The following is a 19664-nucleotide window of genomic DNA, read 5'->3' as shown; positions in this document are numbered from 1 at the left end:
GAACAGGAAGTGTGTAATGTGCGCCTCTTTCTTCCAGACCCTTCTCCGTGTCGCCCACCACCGGCACGCTTGATGTTGGCGAGAGCATGCAGGTGACCGTTGACTACACCCCCATGAACCCAGGAGACCATCGACATGACCTGAAGCTTCACTATCACACCGGTAAGAAGAGTTTTTTCCACCTGCTCGCTGTCGGCTCCATCCAAGCGTGCCTCATATGGATTGTTGCTGACCTTTAACCTTTAACCCCGCGCTCACACCAAAAGTCGCTGCGACGCATATTTCTTCGTAAAGAAAATCCGTCAAAGGACTATCACGGAAAGCAGGGGGCAGGTTTTTGGCTGATCCCATGAAATCTTAAGAGCTCCGTTGGATTTGTCAGGACACCATCTGGGAAATCTTTACTTCTTTTGTTTAGATTGACTGTGTTAATCCCTCTGGAGATCTCCTTCGGGAAATTCGATTTCCAGTTCACAGTGGACAATAGAAGGTACAGAAGTTTCATAAAAGCAAGAACAAAGTGCAAATAAAAAGAGCAAACTGCATAGAGATTACAACGTGCAAAAGTGCAAAGTACACGCACACATAACAGTTTATAGATGACCTGACGCTAACAACTTAGCTCATTAGCATACGGCGAAGACGGACACTTGTTTGGAAGTTCTGTAATGTTATAAGAAAACAACTGAGACGAGATGAATAGTTTTAGCAAAGGGGGATGAAAGAGATGAGTGACTGGATCACTAGTGTTTGACTAGATCACAAGTTAGTATTACTTCTGTGTATAAACTGAGCTAAGTCAACGCGCCAGCAAGACATAGCAACCGATCCTAGCAAGCTGCGCCGCACAGTTCACAAACAGACGGCGACGTAAACAACAACGAGACATAGAAGTACAAATTGACAACTTTACAGAACGTGACACTGATTGGTTGAAGTGCGGATTTAAGAAAGGCTTTATTTATACAATAAAAAATGATAAATTATCGCACATGTTTTTGATATGCATATCGCACTGCCAACATCGTGATATCAATATTTTTTTTTGTCATATCGGGCAGCCTTGATAGATAGATAGATAGGTAGGTAGGTAGGTAGGTAGGTAGGTAGGTAGGTAGGTAGGTAGGTAGGTAGGTAGGTAGGTAGGTAGATAGGTAGGTAGGTAGGTAGATAGGTAGGTAGGTAGGTAGGTAGGTAGATAGGTAGATAGGTAGGTAGATAGGTAGATAGGTAGGTAGATAGGTAGATAGGTAGGTAGGTAGATAGGTAGGTAGGTAGGTAGGTAGGTAGATAGGTAGGTAGGTAGGTAGGTAGGTAGGTAGATAGGTAGGTAGATAGGTAGGTAGATAGGTAGATAGGTAGATAGGTAGGTAGATAGGTAGATAGGTAGGTAGATAGGTAGGTAGGTAGGTAGATAGGTAGGTAGGTAGATAGGTAGGTAGGTAGGTAGGTAGGTAGGTAGGTAGGTAGGTAGGTAGGTAGGTAGGTAGGTAGATAGGTAGGTAGATAGGTAGGTAGGTAGGTAGATAGGTAGGTAGATAGGTAGGTAGATAGGTAGGTAGGTAGATAGGTAGGTAGGTAGGTAGGTAGGTAGGTAGGTAGGTAGGTAGATAGGTAGGTAGGTAGGTAGATGGGTAGGTAGATAGGTAGGTAGATAGGTAGGTAGGTAGGTAGGTAGGTAGGTAGGTAGGTAGATAGGTAGGTAGGTAGGTAGGTAGATAGGTAGGTAGGTAGGTAGATAGGTAGGTAGGTAGGTAGGTAGGTAGATAGATAGATAGATAGGTAGGTAGGTAGATAGGTAGGTAGATAGGTAGGTAGGTAGGTAGGTAGGTAGGTAGGTAGGTAGGTAGATAGGTAGGTAGGTAGGTAGGTAGATAGGTAGGTAGGTAGGTAGATAGGTAGGTAGGTAGGTAGATAGGTAGGTAGGTAGATAGGTAGGTAGGTAGGTAGGTAGATAGATAGATAGGTAGGTAGGTAGGTAGGTAGATTGGTAGATAGGTAGGTAGGTAGGTAGGTAGGTAGGTAGGTAGGTAGGTAGGTAGGTAGGTAGGTAGGTAGGTAGGTAGGTAGGTAGGTAGGTAGGTAGGTAGGTAGGTAGGTAGGTAGGTAGGTAGGTAGGTAGGTAGGTAGGTAGGTAGGTAGGTAGGTAGGTAGGTAGGTAGGTAGGTAGGTAGGTAGATAGGTAGGTAGGTAGGTAGGTAGGTAGGTAGGTAGGTAGGTAGATAGGTAGGTAGGTAGATAGGTAGGTAGGTAGATATCAATTATATATATATATATATCGCGTCGGTGGTGTTTCACGTCAATCCTTGGTGTGACCACCCTTAGCCTTCAAAACAGCATCAATTCTTCTATGTTCACTTGCACACAGTTTTTGAAGGAACTCAGCCGGTAGGTTGTTCCAAACATCATGGAGAACTAACCAAAGATCTTCTGTAGATGTTGATCAAATCCTTCTGTCTCATCATGTGATCCCAGACTCCATGATGTTTAGATCAGGGCTCTGTAAGTAAGTAAGTAAGGATTTTACATTTATAGAGCGCTTTTCTAGACCAGGGTCACAAAGCGCTTAAACAATCCAAACAATACTCAATATAACAATATAATAAAATATATACTTAAAAGATCAAGATAACACTGAGAACATCCATCAACATCCAGGACAACTTCTGGATCTTCTTCTTTACGCTGAATATATTTCTTAATGACATTGGCTGAATGCTTGGGCTCGTTGTCCTGCTGCAAAATACATTTTTGGCCAATCATTCGCCTCCCTGTTGGTATGTCATGATGGATAAGTATCTGTATTTCTCAGCATTGAGGAAACCATTTATCCTGACCCTTAAACCCTGAGCCCCGAACTTGCATATTTCTGTCTTAACTCGAGCCACTTGTCAACATGAGCCTGTTCACATGACAGAGAGAAGATGCTCTTGTAGAAGAATATTAGCCGATAGAAGGTTTAAACAACATCACGTCTTCATCTCCACAGCAGCAACACTGCAGCACACAAACATCTCTTCTCTTGGATCCAACCAGGACTGTAGAATCTTTGAATGCGCCGCCTCGACGCTCTCCAGGTAGAGATGCTTGGACGTGTCTAAAGAAACCTCTGGCAGGAGGAAGATCAGTGAAAGTATTTGACAGAACAAATGATCAAAAGTGTTTTTGTTGAATTCCCGGCGCTCGGTTGAAGACTTTGTTTTCTCTAAGAACATCAACGGATGTCGTTTGCACCAGCCCATAATGAGCTCTGAAGTACAAACTGTCGCGCTTAATATTTCTCATTACATCCGTGACGCTCCGACACACAACGATGACAAACATCATATCGGCAGATTCACAAACGCGGAAGGGTTTGCATAATCAGCAGTATTTAATGGGGTGTAGCTGAAAGAACACCATAAACGTCGCAGTAAACAAGATCGTAAAAATCTGTGAGAAGGAGTAATAAGTTGATATCTTTAGTTTTTATCAACTGATGAACAAACACACACAAGGATGTAATTGTGAAAGAAAATGCATTTATTGAATTAATAACTCGCACCGAAAAACTATTAAAATAAACTATATTTTTACATCATGAGACTTGGAAACATTGCTTTACCATGATTATAGCGCCACACCCAGGAAATAATACACAAAGAAACATAATTATAGTATGGATGGAAACACAAAATGCAGAGAATATTAATAATCGGAGCTGCTTATAGTTTCATAGATACTTTGTGAGTCATATATGTATATTTCAAATGTTGGTAAACCTCAAAACCGCACCTTGGCTCACCATAGTATTACTTGTCAATACTAGTAATAGAGCTACGTACTATTACTCTGCGAGCCTCCAGATTTTTTACTTTGTGAGGCGCCGTAATATTACTCTGTGATCACAGTAATACTACACTAGGCTTTGTATTATTACTAAGCAAACGTCCGTGATGCCGCGATGCTCCGTAGTATTACCAAGCAAAGAACTATGATATTACTCCATGAGGCTCCATAGTAATACTGGGCAAGGCTTCGTTATATGACTCCGCAAGGCTCCATAGTATTACTTAACAAAGGCTCTGTAATATAATATGTGGTACTCCGTAGTATTACTCAGTGAAGGCTCCATAGTTACTCAGAAAAGGTTCCATAATATTACTCCAAAAGGCGTTTTAGTTTCACTCCACCAGGCTCCGTAATATTACTCCGTAAGGCTCCATAGTATTACTTAACAACGGCTCTGTAATATAATCTGTGGTACTCCGTAGTGTTACATAGTGAAGGCTCCATAGTTACTCAGCAAAGGTTCCATAATATTACTCCAAAAGGCGTTTTAGTTTAACACCACCAGGCTCCGTAATATTACTCCGTAAGGCTTCATAGTATTACTTAACAAAGGCTCTGTAATATTAATCTGTGGTGCTTCGTAGTATTACTCAGTGAAGGCTCCATAGTTACTCAGCAAAGGTTCCATAATATTACTCCAAAAGGCTTTGTAGTATTACTCCATGAGGTTCCATAATATTATTATTTGCGAGGCTCTGTAGTTTTAGCTGTGAGGCTCTGTAATATTACTCTGCGAGGCTGCATAGTATTACTTTGCAAGGCATTGTTATATCACTTTGCGATGCTTCAACGAGACACTACGACGCTGCACCGAACTAGATGTACTTTATAATTTAGTGATTTGAAAATAGATCAGTTCATTAATGCCTTATAGTCCACGTGATGGTAGTTGGTTTATCGTGGTTGGAAAACATTGTGAGTCAATTGATCCTGAAAGAAGAAAGTTAGTTAAAATGACAAGCTAACAACTCAGATGCACTGCATTGGAAAAACATAATAATAATAATAATAATACATTACTTAAAATATCTTACGAAGTCAAACCCGGTCAACAGTCTGAGTGACTCATGCCTGGCAGGTTCATGGAGTCACACCTGGACAGTAGGAGGTGGTTTCGCAGGTTTCAAGTCAGGGCTGAGCGACGGTTGTGAGGCGAGCAGTCGTTTCTCTGCAGCGACTCAGGAAGTGAGAGTAATGAGAGCAGAATCTATAGCGTCCTGAGGGAGCGCAGCTGAAAGCGCGGTGGGGTATTACCTATAATAGCTGTGGCAGATTGTATTCACAGCTCGATGGTACTCCTCCTGTTACCGTCTGGATCGTATCTACGTCGTCCATGTGTCCGTGCATACGTGACCGAACCCTCGCTGGAACTCTCTAATGGTTCCAGTGAGTTTCCAGCAGCAGATATCATATCATTTAACGTCCAAATAAATGTGTTAGGATCACAGCGGGAGCCTTTGAAGTGGAATATGAATCTATTCTGCACGTATATAATATAACGCGTTATATAACGATAGAAAAGGAACATGTTTCTCTTCAGGCTTTAAAAGCACGTTAAACACAATATGCTGTTCGTTAATTATCTGACAGGACGGACTTCAATCAAGTCCTAATCAGCCTGGTTTTCTGACCCGAACCCCCCACACATCAAAGCCTCCCCCAAATCTAAAATGAGCTCCTCCAGCTTCAAGGCTTCCTTAAAGTCATCTGAGTTGAGAATTCCTAGGGAGCTGGATACAGTGGTGCGTCTGTGTTCTGTGAGGAAAAATGGACTTGGGTTCATTCTCATTACACATGCACGCTGTGCGAGCGAGCGTGTGTGTGTGTGTGCGTGCGTGTGTGTGTGTGTGTGCAGCGGAGAGGCAGAGATATGGATGGAGGCAGATAAGGAGAGTGAAGACGAGTGAGAGACGGAGAGCTAAACAGTGTGTGCTGACGCTGCAGTCGTCCTGTTATCAGAAACTCTTCAGCGGATCCACAAAGTCACCTTGAGAAAAAACGCTCGTTTACGATTACGCAACGCCGGACGCGAGCCGCTCGACTTCCTCCCTTTTGTTTCTGCTCGCCGTTTCCTTCTTGACGGAGAGTTTTTATAACCACACGAGTCACTACTGAACACTGTGACAACTATGCTCTCGTCCTGATCTGACTTCACTCTGACGTCCAACGCCGGCTGTCAATTAAAACAACTGCTTGATCGAATGAGTGATATTGTGTCACTCGGTGACGAAGAAACATTGTTTTCCATATTTTAACTTTTAAATGTCCTCATCGAAGCCTCGACAGGAGGAATTGTTCAGAAGAATATGAAATAAGTCTACATTGTAGCTCTCAGGTTATCAGAGTGAATCCTGGAACATGAACTGAAACACTAGGATTTACACTAGATTTAAATATTCTGCTAAAAACAATCTTAAAATACACACTTGTGTAAGTTTTTCAGAACACTTTCTCATGTTGCGTCTATAAGGGGAGGTTATAGATGAGCAGTGTGGAGGGATTTGGAGGTTTTTAAGTGTCTTTTTGGACAAAGAAAATTGAATTTTAATACATCCTATAATGCATTACATTACATTTTTATACTGAAGGTAAAATGACACTATTTAAAACAATTATTAATAAAAATGGAATTTAAACATATTTAATATAGAACATTTATTTTCAATTATTGGAATACAAATATCAAACTCAAAAATAATAAATGAAATATTAAAATGTTGCCACTATTTTTCCAAAATGTTTATATTGAATTATTACTTCTTTTTTTACACATAGTTTTGTTTATCTTTCAAATTCCAATAATTTATGAATAATACATTACATTCATATTACATTTTTTATATTTAAAATGATTAAATTCATAGATTTTTAAGTTAAATCATTTTGTGTAATTGAATTTAAAAAATGTTATTGTTTGCAAGTGAATATAAAACTCTAAATAACCTATTTTTTATGTCAATGAAAACAAATTTAAAACAAAAGCTTTTTAATATAGAAATTGTTTGTTTGATATTCAATATTTTGATGTCGCTGATATTTTCATGTCTTCTAATTGGCTGCCCTGTCTGTCAATCAAGTGATGAGATCTATGACAGGCTGAGGTCAAAGGTTGACGAGTAGACAAGGATCCACCTGCTGAAGAATCACACATCAATAAATCCGATTTGAACTCAGGTGTTCTGTGATTCGGTACACAGGCCGCTTCGCCGAGGAAACGGCAGCAGTTGCATTCTGGGACATTAAGATTTTATATAGCGGGCCGGTCTGAACACCACTTACAGCTCGACGAAAGATGATCATTTTTAATTCAACGCTTTCCTCCAGTCTTCTACGCCATCATGTATGTTTCGGGTCAGCGGCTGAAAACGGCCTGACGCGGCGAAAGAATGGAAACACTGACCTCACACGGCTGCGCGATGATGGTCTATAGTTACGGTGGCGAGTATTTACAATCATATTGTACGTTTCTACGTCTGATCGCATCTTTCCTGCTCTTTATATCTGGCAGAAGAATGACAGTTAAATAATGCAGGATATTTGACTGGATCAGAGAATTCCTTTTTGAATGTTTTTGTCGTGACTGAAGAAGCAAGAAAGGAAAATCCAGTAATAAAAGCACAAGAGGCAACTTAAAATATACAGAGATAACAATATATGCAATTAAAAAAGTAACTGGTAGCACATCTTGCGAGGCCTCGCTGAATTAATCGACTAGTTTTAAACAATTAAGTATCAATTTCATTCAAATGTTAAACACTGATTAATATAGTTTTTTGCAGATAAAACAGTTGTAACCATCGTTCTAGAAATGTGTACTCTTACCACTACAGGTCATCACGAGTTGCCTCCAAAGGCAACCCATGGTGGCTGCCTAGAGGGCAGAGCATGTATGAAGTTGAACTGATGTTTACAGTGAGGAGAAATGTTTTTTACTACATCATAATATGGTTAAGACATTTTATTATTCAAGAGCCTTCATTCTATCTCAATTTAGACACTGAGATGAATCGAAATTAAATCAAATATAGGAAACTGGCCACGATTCCCTCCCCCCTACAGTCCTCAAACTATGGCTGTGTATTTTTCAAAAATCTGGTGAAACAATACATATCACGATACAGGGGCAACATTACAGTATATTGAAATATTTTGTGATACTGTGGTAACAAGTATATATGTGTAGTATTGTCGAGTACTTGATTCTGGTGCTGGATAGTGTAGTAACAATGACATATGTGTAGTATTGTCCAGTACTTGACTCTGGTGTTGTGATACTGTAGTAACAAGTATACATTTGTAGTAGTGTCCAGTACTTGACTCTTGTGTTGTGATAGTGTAGTAACAAGTATACATTTGTAGTATTGTCCAGTACTTGACTCTTGTGTTGTGATACTGTAGTAACAAGTATACATTTGTAGTATTGTCCAGTACTTGACTCTTGTGTTGTGATACTGTAGTAACAAGTATATATGTGTAGTATTGTCGAGTACTTGATTCTGGTGTTGTGATACTGTAGTAACAAGTATACATTTGTAGTATTGTCCAATACTTGACTCATGTGTTGTGATAGTGTAGTAACAAGTATATATGTGTAGTATTGTCGAGTACTTGATTCTGGTGTTGTAATAGTGTAGTTACAAGTATATATGTGTAGTATTGTCCAGTACTTGACTCTGGTGTTGTGATAGTGTAGTAACAAGTTTATATGTGTAGTATTGTCCATTACTTGACTCTGGTGTTGTAGTATTTACAGACCACATTTTAGCGAGCTATTCTAGCAAGTATAGCATTGAGTGTCAAATGTCCTTCTCTTGACATTCCAGTGTAAAACAAACTTCATTGTAACACTTTCTATCATGTGTTAGTTCACTTCACCACTATCTCACTACCAACAAAATCAACCTCATCAAACTGCTGGAGACCTTGGCTCCTGCGAGGCTTCAACTCATCTGTGATGTGACTTAAAGGAACCGTGTGTTCGTAACAGAACAGCTAGCACTCTTAGCCACTCGCTTAAAGTAACGCTTTTATGAATTAATTAAATCGTCATCGGATAATTCCCCGCGGGATTTCAACCGTCGACTCTCAGATACTCTAGTACTCTCTGAGTTTTGTCAGGAGCTCTTATGTAAATCAAACATCACGTGGTGAGCGAACACTGCTTCTATTCCCGTCGTCAGCGAGAAGCCTGCACTTGTATGGGGGTCTTAAGAGGGATCGGCCCGTGATGCTGCAGCCCTCCTGCCTCTCTCCTGTCACTGTTGCAGTGCAGATGGGAAGATGGACGAGTCTTCAGGGGCGGCCGAGCATCTGCTGACTCCAGAGCAGCCGCACGAACGCACACGCCCTGGTTTGTGGACTCACACACGCCACACGTGCGCACACACGCCCGCCACGATTGGCTGTTTGGTGCTGTAATCAAAGGTACCTGAGGGGCGAGCTGTGTACAAAGTGAAATTATGGGATGTTGCCACTGCGGTAGGGGGAGAGAGGACGGCGATGATGAAAGCTGCAGCTCACCCTGTCTGTCGACAGCTGTCATGGCATCTCCACGATGGAAGATCATTTCTGTTCTTCATCATGTCGCTCCACCATCACCGGAGCTTTAATGAAGCTTTAGATGAGGATTTGCTCCCGACTGATGATCATACGAATCCTGCTCTCAAGTCTTCTGCGGCGCCTTGAACATGTCCTATATACAATTCAATATAAAGTGATAGTGTAGTAACAAGGATATATGTGTAGTATTGTCCAGTACTTGACTCTGGTGTTGTGATACTGTAGTAACAAGGATATATGTGTAGTATTGTCCAGTACTTGACTCTGGTGTTGTGATACTGTAGTAACAAGGATATATGTGTAGTATTGTCCAGTACTTGACTCTGGTGTTGTGATACTGTAGTAACAAGGATATATGTGTAGTATTGTCCAGTACTTGACTCTGGTGTTGTGATACTGTAGTAACAAGGATATATGTGTAGTATTGTCCAGTACTTGACTCTGGTGTTGTGATACTGTAGTAACAAGGATATATGTGTAGTATTGTCCAGTACTTGACTCTGGTGTTGTGATACTGTAGTAACAAGGATATATGTGTAGTATTGTCCAGTACTTGACTCTGGTGTTGTGATACTGTAGTAACAAGGATATATGTGTAGTATTGTCCAGTACTTGACTCTGGTGTTGGGATAGTGTAGTAACAAGTATATATGTGTAGTATTGTCCAGTACTTGACTCTGGTGTTGGGATAGTGTAGTAACAAGTATATATGTGTAGTATTGTCCAGTACTTGACTCTGGTGTTGTAGTATTTACAGACCACATGACTCTTGATGAAGTTGTAACTGCTTTCATTTGTTTTCAAACCAAAATATGTCCAAAAATCAGCTTTAAAAGCTGCTGGAGTCACTGTATCCTCTCGTCCTGAGTCATCTCCAGGATCTTGTAGCTAAATCAATTTATTTGATTTTATACACACTTTATTTTAATGTAAGCATAAAAATCAAGGTATATCACGAGGAATCTCACCACCAACCAGCCCCTCAGTACATAAGAGACACTCAAATTTGACTTGTTTTCTCAGATAAATAATATACCAATGTTCTCCAGATTCCTTCCAATATGAATTATTTTAGATTTTTTGGAAAATTCTAAATTAATTGACAGTGATCTTGTTTTTCCCATACACTTTGATTTTGGCCAAATAAACGACAATTTAAGTTACTCGTCGATTGTTGATATAACAGAAAGACTAAATGCATCATCACACCCGACTAATTATGTTTGCTCTGTGGTGTAAGTAATACCAATGAACACGTGTGTGTTGCCCAAAAGTGGATTTATGAGAAGTTTAAAGTGGGTCGCTGCGCTTAACATTTTCTTCTTCTATATTTTTAAATTAACATGTTTTTCTTGCTTAGTTTTTAACACTGATTGCTACCAGCCGCTGGAACTCTATCACGGACACTTTTTGGCCTATCGAAACAAGTTATTAAGTTGTGTTTCATTGTGTTATTATTGTTGTTTTTTGTTAAAATAGGTGTTTTCTCGAGACATTTAAGCCAGTATCTGCCCCGACGTGTCATCAGTGACGTAGCATCCGTTTAGCATCACTAAGATGGCGGCCATTAAGGGTGGAAAGTGTCCCACACTCAATTTTCTGTCCATTTCAGTGCGCCATTGAGTGCTCATTGGGCACTACTTTTTTGCACACTCCTTATCGGGACACACTTGTGCACTCAAAAAATGTGCATAAGTGTGCGATTTGTGACACACCCTTGTTATTGATTAGCATCAATGCTATATGTTATGTGTAAATATGTTCACTGAACTTCAACTGGTGACTGGGATTTTTACGTTTCATCTTAAAACTAATAATGTCGTTTTCTACATTGTTTGCCTTAAATATGTGGTTGAAAGCTAAGTAGGCCTTTCCAAGTATTCCAGGGATAAAGGGAACAGCATGGGGAGTTAAAGTGCCAGACTCGATGACGCACAAAGTTTTCCTGCACCATGAAAATCTGTCCAATACTATGATATTCTCGCTCCATTGTGTGTCATGGTTGATGGATCTGGTGTGGGAATCTGGGAACCCAAGTATAGAGATCCAAGTACCGGTCGGTTTGACACTGGGGTTAGAAATACACAGTCCAAAGTTAGTGCCCCCTTTCAAGGGGTGTTTAGAAAAAGATTCTGGGCAGACCTCAGAGTTCAAGTCAATTATAAAGAGGCCACATTTCTATCTGAAGATTCCATCATCAGACTACTTGAAAAAACATTGTTTTTTTCTCCCTTAAATGGTAAAAAAAGAAGATTCTCCACTGAAAATCTGATAGTTAATACATCAACCGTCAATCTTTTGTGCTTGTGCGAGCACACCTCAGCTTACCTCCCATAATGCTTTGCTAGATAATCCGCCCGTCTATCACATTTGAATATAAACAAACCAACTGGAGCTTTGCATCTGCTGGTGGCTTTTTTTTCGAGACAGAGTTTTGCATCTCCTGCTGGTTATTGTTGCTCTTTTTCCTTCCCTGGGAATGTTGTTCGGGGCCCAAACGGTTCTTTGAGCCCGTGAGCCAGTCGGGGACACTGTGTCTCCGCTGTCTCTTGGCGTCTTTAGTCGAGCAAAATCACAGTTTGAACCTGATCAAGGCTGAACCGCCGCGATTATAGGGGTGTTTGTGGAGCCGTTTAATCTGCAGAGGCTGAAGAGATCTTCCCTCAAGAGAAACTTTTCTCTCTGCCCTTGACTTGCAGTGTTAGTCAGAGAGTCGTCCTCTCAGAAGGACAAACTCTCAGAAACACTGGAGACGACTGATCGAGCATCAAACTGCATTAGTGTTGTTGCTTTTATTAGGCTCTTGGCAAGACGATTATTTATTATTATTTTGAATAAATTGACCTGAAGACCTGTTTTAAACCTTAGATATGAACGTTTTTCATGTTTTATCTTGAACACCCCGTAAGATAAACGATGGGTGTATTTGACAACTCAGTGTTATGTCATAAAAATATATTAAAAAATTGATATGAGAAATAATATTTTCTTATTTCATCGTAGATTAACATTCTAATCTTCAACACACACAAAAGATACAACGTGTTACAGGGTGCTACATTTCACCTCACTGCAGCTAGCACTGTTAGCCACTAGCTAAGCTAGCCCTGTTAGCGACTAACTAAGCTAGCATTGTTAGCCACTAGCTAAGCTAGCCCTGTTAGCCACTAGCTAAGCTAGCTCTGGTAGCCACTAGCTAAGCTAGCCCTGTTAGCCACTAGCTAAGCTAGCAAGTATAGCATTGAGTGTCAAATGTCCTTCACTTGACAGTCCAGTGTAAAACAAACTTCATTGTAACACTTTCTATCATGTGTTAGTTCACTTCACCACTATCTCACTACCATCAAAATCAACCTCATCAAACTGCTGGAGACCTTGGCTCCTGCAAGACTTTGACTCATCTGTGACTTAAAGAAACAGTGAGTTTTTAACAGGACAATGACACAAATGAGGACTTTTATAGAAGAAATTAAACTTTTCAATCATAAGTTACATGAAAATGCTTCAAAAAACTGTAACTTTTAATGATGACAATTAAAGCATTGAGTCAAAACTACCACATATACCTTTAAAAACACTTTCTTTAGTTGTTGTTTTTTTGTCAGTCTCTGTATGTTGTCAGGGTCACACAAATGTTGTCTGGCCCGGCTCAACCTTCTGTGATGATTCTTCTGCTCCTCAGGCGAGGACGTGTTCATCAGTCTGTATGGGACGTGCGAGGAGCTGGACATCCACCTGGAGCCCGACTCTGCTCTCCTGGAGAAGACCTACATCTCCCTGTGCACCACTTACAAGGTGTCGCTGCACAACAGCAGCAGCATCCCCATCACCTACCACTGGACCACATGGGCCAGTCAACAGGAAGAAGACAAGGCCAGGTATCTCCTGAAGTGTTCCTCTCGTGTCACCTCCTCTCACGTCTGGTTTCTTCTCACATTTGATGATGCTGTTTTTCTCCCAGGGACCTTGTGTTGCTCAGAGAGGCGGAGAACAAGAAGCATCTTCAGTCCATCCACACGGAGGGCACCGGGGTCCCCCTGCTTTCCAGCGCCACCATAGAAAGCAGAAGTCACCATGAGAACGATCATCTGCTGGCGCTGTCGCACAGGTGTATCTGCATGGAGCCAGCTGTGAGTTCACTATATACAGAGAACAGTACAATATACAGTGATACTGTATATTAACAAGTATATGTGTAGTATTGTTGAGTACAGTAACAATTATATATGTGTAGTATTGTCCAGTACTTGACTCTGGTGTTGTGACAGTGTAGTAACAAGTATATATGTGTAGTATTGTCCAGTAATTGACTCTGGTGTTGTGATAGTGTAGTAACAAGTATATATGTGTAGTATTGTCCAGTACTTGACTCTGGTGTTGTGACAGTGTAGTAACAAGTATATATGTGTAGTATTGTCCAGTAATTGACTCTGGTGTTGTGATAGTGTAGTAACAATTATATATGTGTAGTATTGTCCAGTACTTGACTCTGGTGTTGTGATAGTGTAGTAACAAGTATATATGTGTAGTATTGTCCAGTACTTGACTCTGGTGTTGTAGTATTTACAGACCACATGACTCTTGACAAAGTCGTAACTGCTTTCATTTGTTTTCAAACCAAAATATGTCCAAACATCAGCGTCCACTGTATCCTCTCGTCCTCATTGAGAAGATCTTGCAGGATTTTATAGTTACTTTAGCTCTGGAGGACGTGATGACTGCTGCCATCTAGCGGCCAGGAGTTTAATTGCAACACAGAAATTAACAAACTATATATATTTTTCAATATTATACAAAATATATATAAATGAAATATGATAGAAATAAAATTTCAGTTCAAAACAAAAAAATAAAGTATATTCATATATCCAGGGTATCATGAAAGAAAAAAAAGAAACAAAAAATGTACGTATATCGATATTTTCTTACTCACATTATCACTACTAGTACATCGCTGATCAGAATCATAAACCTCTATAGTCATCATATATTTACAATATACAACACATCTTCTCCGTCTGTTCTTACTTCTTTTGGAATTTGCATTTTGTGCACAAAGTATCTAGAGAATAGAATAAATATACAAATAATGCAAAAGTTGTTCAGTGCAAACATGGGATGAATGTGTGGAAAATGTCAAAATGAAACATTTTTAATTGTAAAAATTAAATAAATGTCACACAAAGTTTAAAGCTCAAAGGAAATCACCAAAAAAGTGCCTAATTTTCCTGTTCTGTGGCAAATCTTAGGGAATAATCACTTTTTTCCTTCAGTCCACCTCGAGTCAACGAAGAGCAAAACTCTTGCAGGATTTCCCACAAATCCATTAAAACCTGGGAGCGTTTCTGTCACCCAGACTTAGAGCGACAGTCACTCGCTGTCTCATAAATCCGAGGAGACTTCTCGGCGACATGAAGGTTGCAGGCTCCGGTCCCTTCCACCCAGAGGGGCCAAGGTAGCCTGACCCGCTCTGACATCTTGCATTTGGGGGGTTCTGTCAGAGTCTGTTCGGCTGGAGTCAGTCCCTGGAAAGAGGCGCAGGTGTGACAGGTGCAAAATGGGTTCAGACGATCGTGGAGGGTGACTTGCAGAAGTCTGCAGGTGACGCGGTGACGACGCATTATTAATTATAATTAAAATAAAAAATTATATTCTGGAATCTTTGAAAAATACAACTATATACAAATTATCTTTTAGTTTAAAACACATACTTGAGTCATTAAAACAACAACAGGAATTATTAATTATTAATTAAATTCTTATTTTCAAATCAAAATATTTGATTAAAATAATATTCTTTATACTAAACTTTATGTTTTAAAAAAAAATATATATATATATAAAATAATAAAAATTAAATAAAGTCTAATTTCTTCTATTAAAAAAATCATAATTTTCGTTCGTCCTGCATTTTTACCCGTAACACTTCCATGTTCTCTTACAAGCACACTGTTTCTTTAAGTCACATCACAAATGAGTCTAAGTCTTGCAGGAGCCAAGGTCTCCAGCAGTTTGATGAGGTTAATTTTGTTGGTAGTGAGATAGTGGTGAAGTGAACTAACACATGATAGAAAGTGTTACAATGAAGTTTGTTTTACACTGGAATGTCAAGTGAAGGACATTTGACACTCAATGCTATACTCGCTAGCTTAGCTAGTGGTTAACAGTGCTAGCTTAGCTAGTGGTTAACCGTGCTAGCTTAGCTAGTGGTTAACAGTGCTAGCTTAGCTAGTGGCTCACAATGCTAGTTTAGCTAGTGGCTAACAGTGCTAGCTTAGCTAGTGGCTAACAATGCTAGTTTAGCTAGTGGCTAAAAGTGCTAGTTTAGCTAGTGGTTAACAGTGCTAGCTTGGCTAATGGCGCTAGCTTAGCTAGTGGCTAGCAGCGCTAGCTGCAGTGATGGGAAACTGAAGCACCCCGTAACACTTTGTATATGTTGAAGATTAGAATGTTAATTGTTTAAATCTACGATGAAATAAAAATATATAATTTCTAATATCAAACTGAGACATTTTTTACGAGGGTAAAACATAGACTGTTTTCTCAATGCGTCGTGTTAGTAAAGATCAGCACGTTAACCAACCGCCCTGTTACATAAGGGATGTATTTTTTTTCGCCCAACTCAGGAGGGCGACATCTGGCCCAACACGACCACCGTCTTCAACATCGTCTTCAAACCGGACGAATCCAAACTCTACCAGAGAACCATCTACTGTGACATCACAGGTGATTGTGTCCATATATATATAAATATACTGTATATATATCATTAGCTGAAAGCTTCTGTGAGAGGCGAGACAACCGCCCGGTGAATCCGTCTGGATCTCCTCGGAGGCTTGATCTCATTTCCCTATTTGACAATGGTGCACCTGAAACATTCGTCTCCCCTCAGATGTAGTTAAAGCATGTTGATATATTTGCGTGCAGCCTTCACTTTCTGAGCCGGAGGTCAGATTTACATTCATTTCCATGTTTTCTCAAGCGTCGGGTGACCAGACATCTGCGCGGACGTCCGATCCACCTTAACATATATCACAATATATTCCTGTGTCAGCGATGTCTTAATAGTTCACCTCCTGTGTCCTTCTCTGACACTGGAGGATGAAGGGACTCCCGTCTCTGAGGACAATAACAAATGTTGTCTTTCAAATCATATTTTATTTTTATTATAGTTCTTGTATGGTTTATATATTCAATAATTTGTGTATTGAGTTTTTTATCAAAATATAAACATGATCAGTTATGAGCTCCCTCTGGTGGACACCTTTGTCACAACAGATATAAAACTTGATCACAAGAGTTCGATTTTTTTTCTGCTGCAGCGGGATTCGCAAGTTGAGTCATATAAGCCATGACTCACAGGTAATGTCAGAAAACATCATACACCTAAATAGCATGATTTTTTTTTTCACTCTACTGTATCGATATTCAGATCTGTATTGATTTCTTTCTTTTTTATTTGAATTTTTTTGGGCATATTTTACTTTAATCACAGCTTTTATGGTATTTGTTTTTAAAAAATATATAAAATCCATTTACCATGAAGTATTGTCACAGCATTTCTAAATGTTTGTTTTGCAATTAAACTTCTGCCCACTAGATGGCATTATATCATCAGCAACTAAAGGAACAATCATGAAATCCTTCGGGATCCCTACGATTACTGAGGACGAGAGGATACAGTGACTCCAGCAGCTTTTAAAGCTGATGTTTGGACATATTTTGGTTTCAAACACCCCGACTTAAAACATTCCTTACCTATACCGTCACTTCCTCATCAATTGTTTGGGGCTCACCTTGACTTTTGACCACAAAATGTACATAAAACATAACGTAAGTGATTACAACATGTTCCTCCTTCATTCATTCGTATCCACCGATGGTTCCCTCCTCAGGATCGGGGGACGCCCCCACAGACACACAACCATTCATACACACTAACACCTACAGACAATTTGGACTGTGAAAGGAGACAAGAGTGCTCATGGTTAAAAGGTCGTAGGTTGCCTTAAGCTGGATGTCCATGTTTTATTTTGTAGGAAGAAATTCATCAGCTTTTTTTATTCTTAAACACACAACTATTGTCAAAAAGCTTGACGATACGATGCGTACAACAATACAGGGTCAACAATACAATATACAGTGATAGTGTAGTAACAAGGATATATGTGTAGTATTGTCGAGTACTTGACTCTGGTGTTGTAGTATTTACAGACCACATGACTCTTGACGAAGTCGTAACTGATTTCATTTGTTTTCAAACCAAAATATGTCCAAACATCAGCTTTAAAAGCTGCTGGAGTCACTGTATCCTCTCGTCCTCAGTCATCACCGGGATCTTGCGGGATTCCATGTCTTATTCTCTACTGCCACCACAACAAATTCCCATGTTGTGTTAACAACACTGGCAATAAAGGTTTTTGATTGGATTCAGATTCGCTGATAACTGCGTCCACCTAGTGGCCAGAAGTTTAATTGCAACAAAAACATGAATAATAATACATTGATTTATTGTTTTTGAATGTATTTAGTGCTGTTAAAAAAACATTATTTCCTATGATCCCTACACTGTTCTCCGTGACGCTTTAAATAACTTCACTGTTTGCTTCCACACCAAGGCAAGGAGTGTCGGGTCCCTCTCACCATCAAGGGTCAGGGTCTGGGCCCCAGACTGGAGCTCAACTATCACTTCATGAACATGAAGAACGTTTTCCAAAACGACAACGACTCCTACGAGGTGAGACCTTCGGTCACAAAGTCCCGATCCAGACGTGACACGAGGCTGCTCCCCCTGCAGGTCATCCTGTCCAACAAGGGCCTGATTGATGCTCCCTTCAAGCTGTCCAGCCCCGACTCCACCTTCGGACGATGTTTCTCCTTCAGCCCCGAGCAGGGCGTCGTGATCCCGGGAGCCTGCCAGATTGTGCAGGTCACCTTCCACAGCAGCGTCCTGGGAACTTTCTCCGAAGATCTGCTGCTCACTGTCAGAGGACAGCCTGAGCAGCGCACCTTGACTTTCAGGTGAACTTGGATTGTGTGACACTCTCCAGGAAACATTTAGTCTGTCTGTCTGACTGTCTGTCTGTCCGTCCGTCTGTCTGTCTGTCTACATTTTTGTCTGTCTGTATGAACGTCTTTCATGTTTTATCTTGAGCACCCCGTAACATGAACGATGGATGTATTTGACAACATTCAGTGTTATGTCATTGAAATATATCAAAATATTGAAACGAGAAATTATCCCTGTTAGCCACTAGCTAAGCTAGCACTGAGGACTGGTAACTGCGTCCACCTAGTGGCCGGAAGTTTAATTGCAACAAAAACATTAATAATAATACATTGATCTATTCTTTTTTTAATCTATTCAGTGCTGTTAAAAAACACATATGTTCTCTGACCCCTACACTGTTCTCTGAGACTCTCCAGGAAACATTATGTCTGTCTGTCTGTCTGTCTGTCTGTCTGTCAGTCTACATTTTTGCCTTCATCTTTCCTTTCTTTTTTCGTCTTTGCCTGTCTCTCTGTCTTAATTTTTCCCGTCTGTTTGTCTGTCTGTCTCTCTGTCTTAATTTTTGTCTTTCTGTCCGTCTGTCTGAATGTTTGTCCGCCGGTCTGTTAATCTTTGTCTGTCTTTCTTAATCTTTGTCTGTCTTTCGTTATCTTTGTCTGTCTTTCTTTATCTTTGTCTGTCTTTCTTTATCTTTGTCTGTCTGTCTGTCTTTCTTAATCTTTGTCTGTCTTTCGTTATCTTTGTCTGTCTTTCTTTATCTTTGTCTGTCTTTCTTTATCTTTGTCTGTCTGTCTGTCTTTCTTAATCTTTGTCTGTCTTTCTTAATCTTTGTCTGTCTTTCGTTATCTTTGTCTGTCTTTCTTTATCTTTGTCTGTCTTTCTTTATCTTTGTCTGTCTGTCTGTCTTTCTTAATCTTTGTCTGTCTTTCTTAATCTTTGTCTGTCTGTCTTAATCTTTGTCTGTCTTTCTTAATCTTTGTCTGTCTTTCTTTATCTTTGTCTGTCTTTCTTTATCTTTGTCTGTCTTTCTTAATCTTTGTCTGTCTTTCTTTATCTTTGTCTGTCTGTCTCTCTGTCTTAATCTTTGTCTGTCTTTCTTTATCTTTGTCTGTCTGTCTGTCTGTCTGTCTGTCTGTCTTAATCTTTGTCTGTCTTTCTTAATCTTTGTCTGTCTTTCTTTATCTTTGTCTGTCTTTCTTAATCTTTGTCTGTCTTTCTTTATCTTTGTCTGTCTGTCTGTCTGTCTTAATCTTTGTCTGTCTTT

The 19664-nt window shown here is 39.9% G+C and overlaps 1 protein-coding gene across 1 annotated transcript in view; it reads left to right on the top strand.

The window, feature by feature from the left end:
- Positions 1-19664, top strand: part of hydin (HYDIN axonemal central pair apparatus protein) — a 105240-nt gene that overhangs the window by 17920 nt on the left and 67656 nt on the right. Inside the window, exons 8-13 of the mRNA XM_087797813.1 lie at positions 38-162; positions 13073-13268; positions 13352-13520; positions 16017-16116; positions 18009-18127; positions 18188-18411. Of these exons, the coding sequence (XP_087653939.1) occupies positions 38-162; positions 13073-13268; positions 13352-13520; positions 16017-16116; positions 18009-18127; positions 18188-18411 (933 nt within the window). The remainder of the gene's footprint in view (positions 1-37; positions 163-13072; positions 13269-13351; positions 13521-16016; positions 16117-18008; positions 18128-18187; positions 18412-19664) is intronic.

The sequence above is a fragment of the Callionymus lyra genome, chromosome 8 (genome assembly GCF_982586985.1).
Source record: "Callionymus lyra chromosome 8, fCalLyr1.hap1.1, whole genome shotgun sequence".
Classification (NCBI taxonomy): domain Eukaryota; kingdom Metazoa; phylum Chordata; class Actinopteri; order Syngnathiformes; family Callionymidae; genus Callionymus; species Callionymus lyra.
The sequence above is the reverse complement of the archived record's forward strand: the minus strand, read 5'-3'. Positions and strand labels throughout refer to the sequence as shown.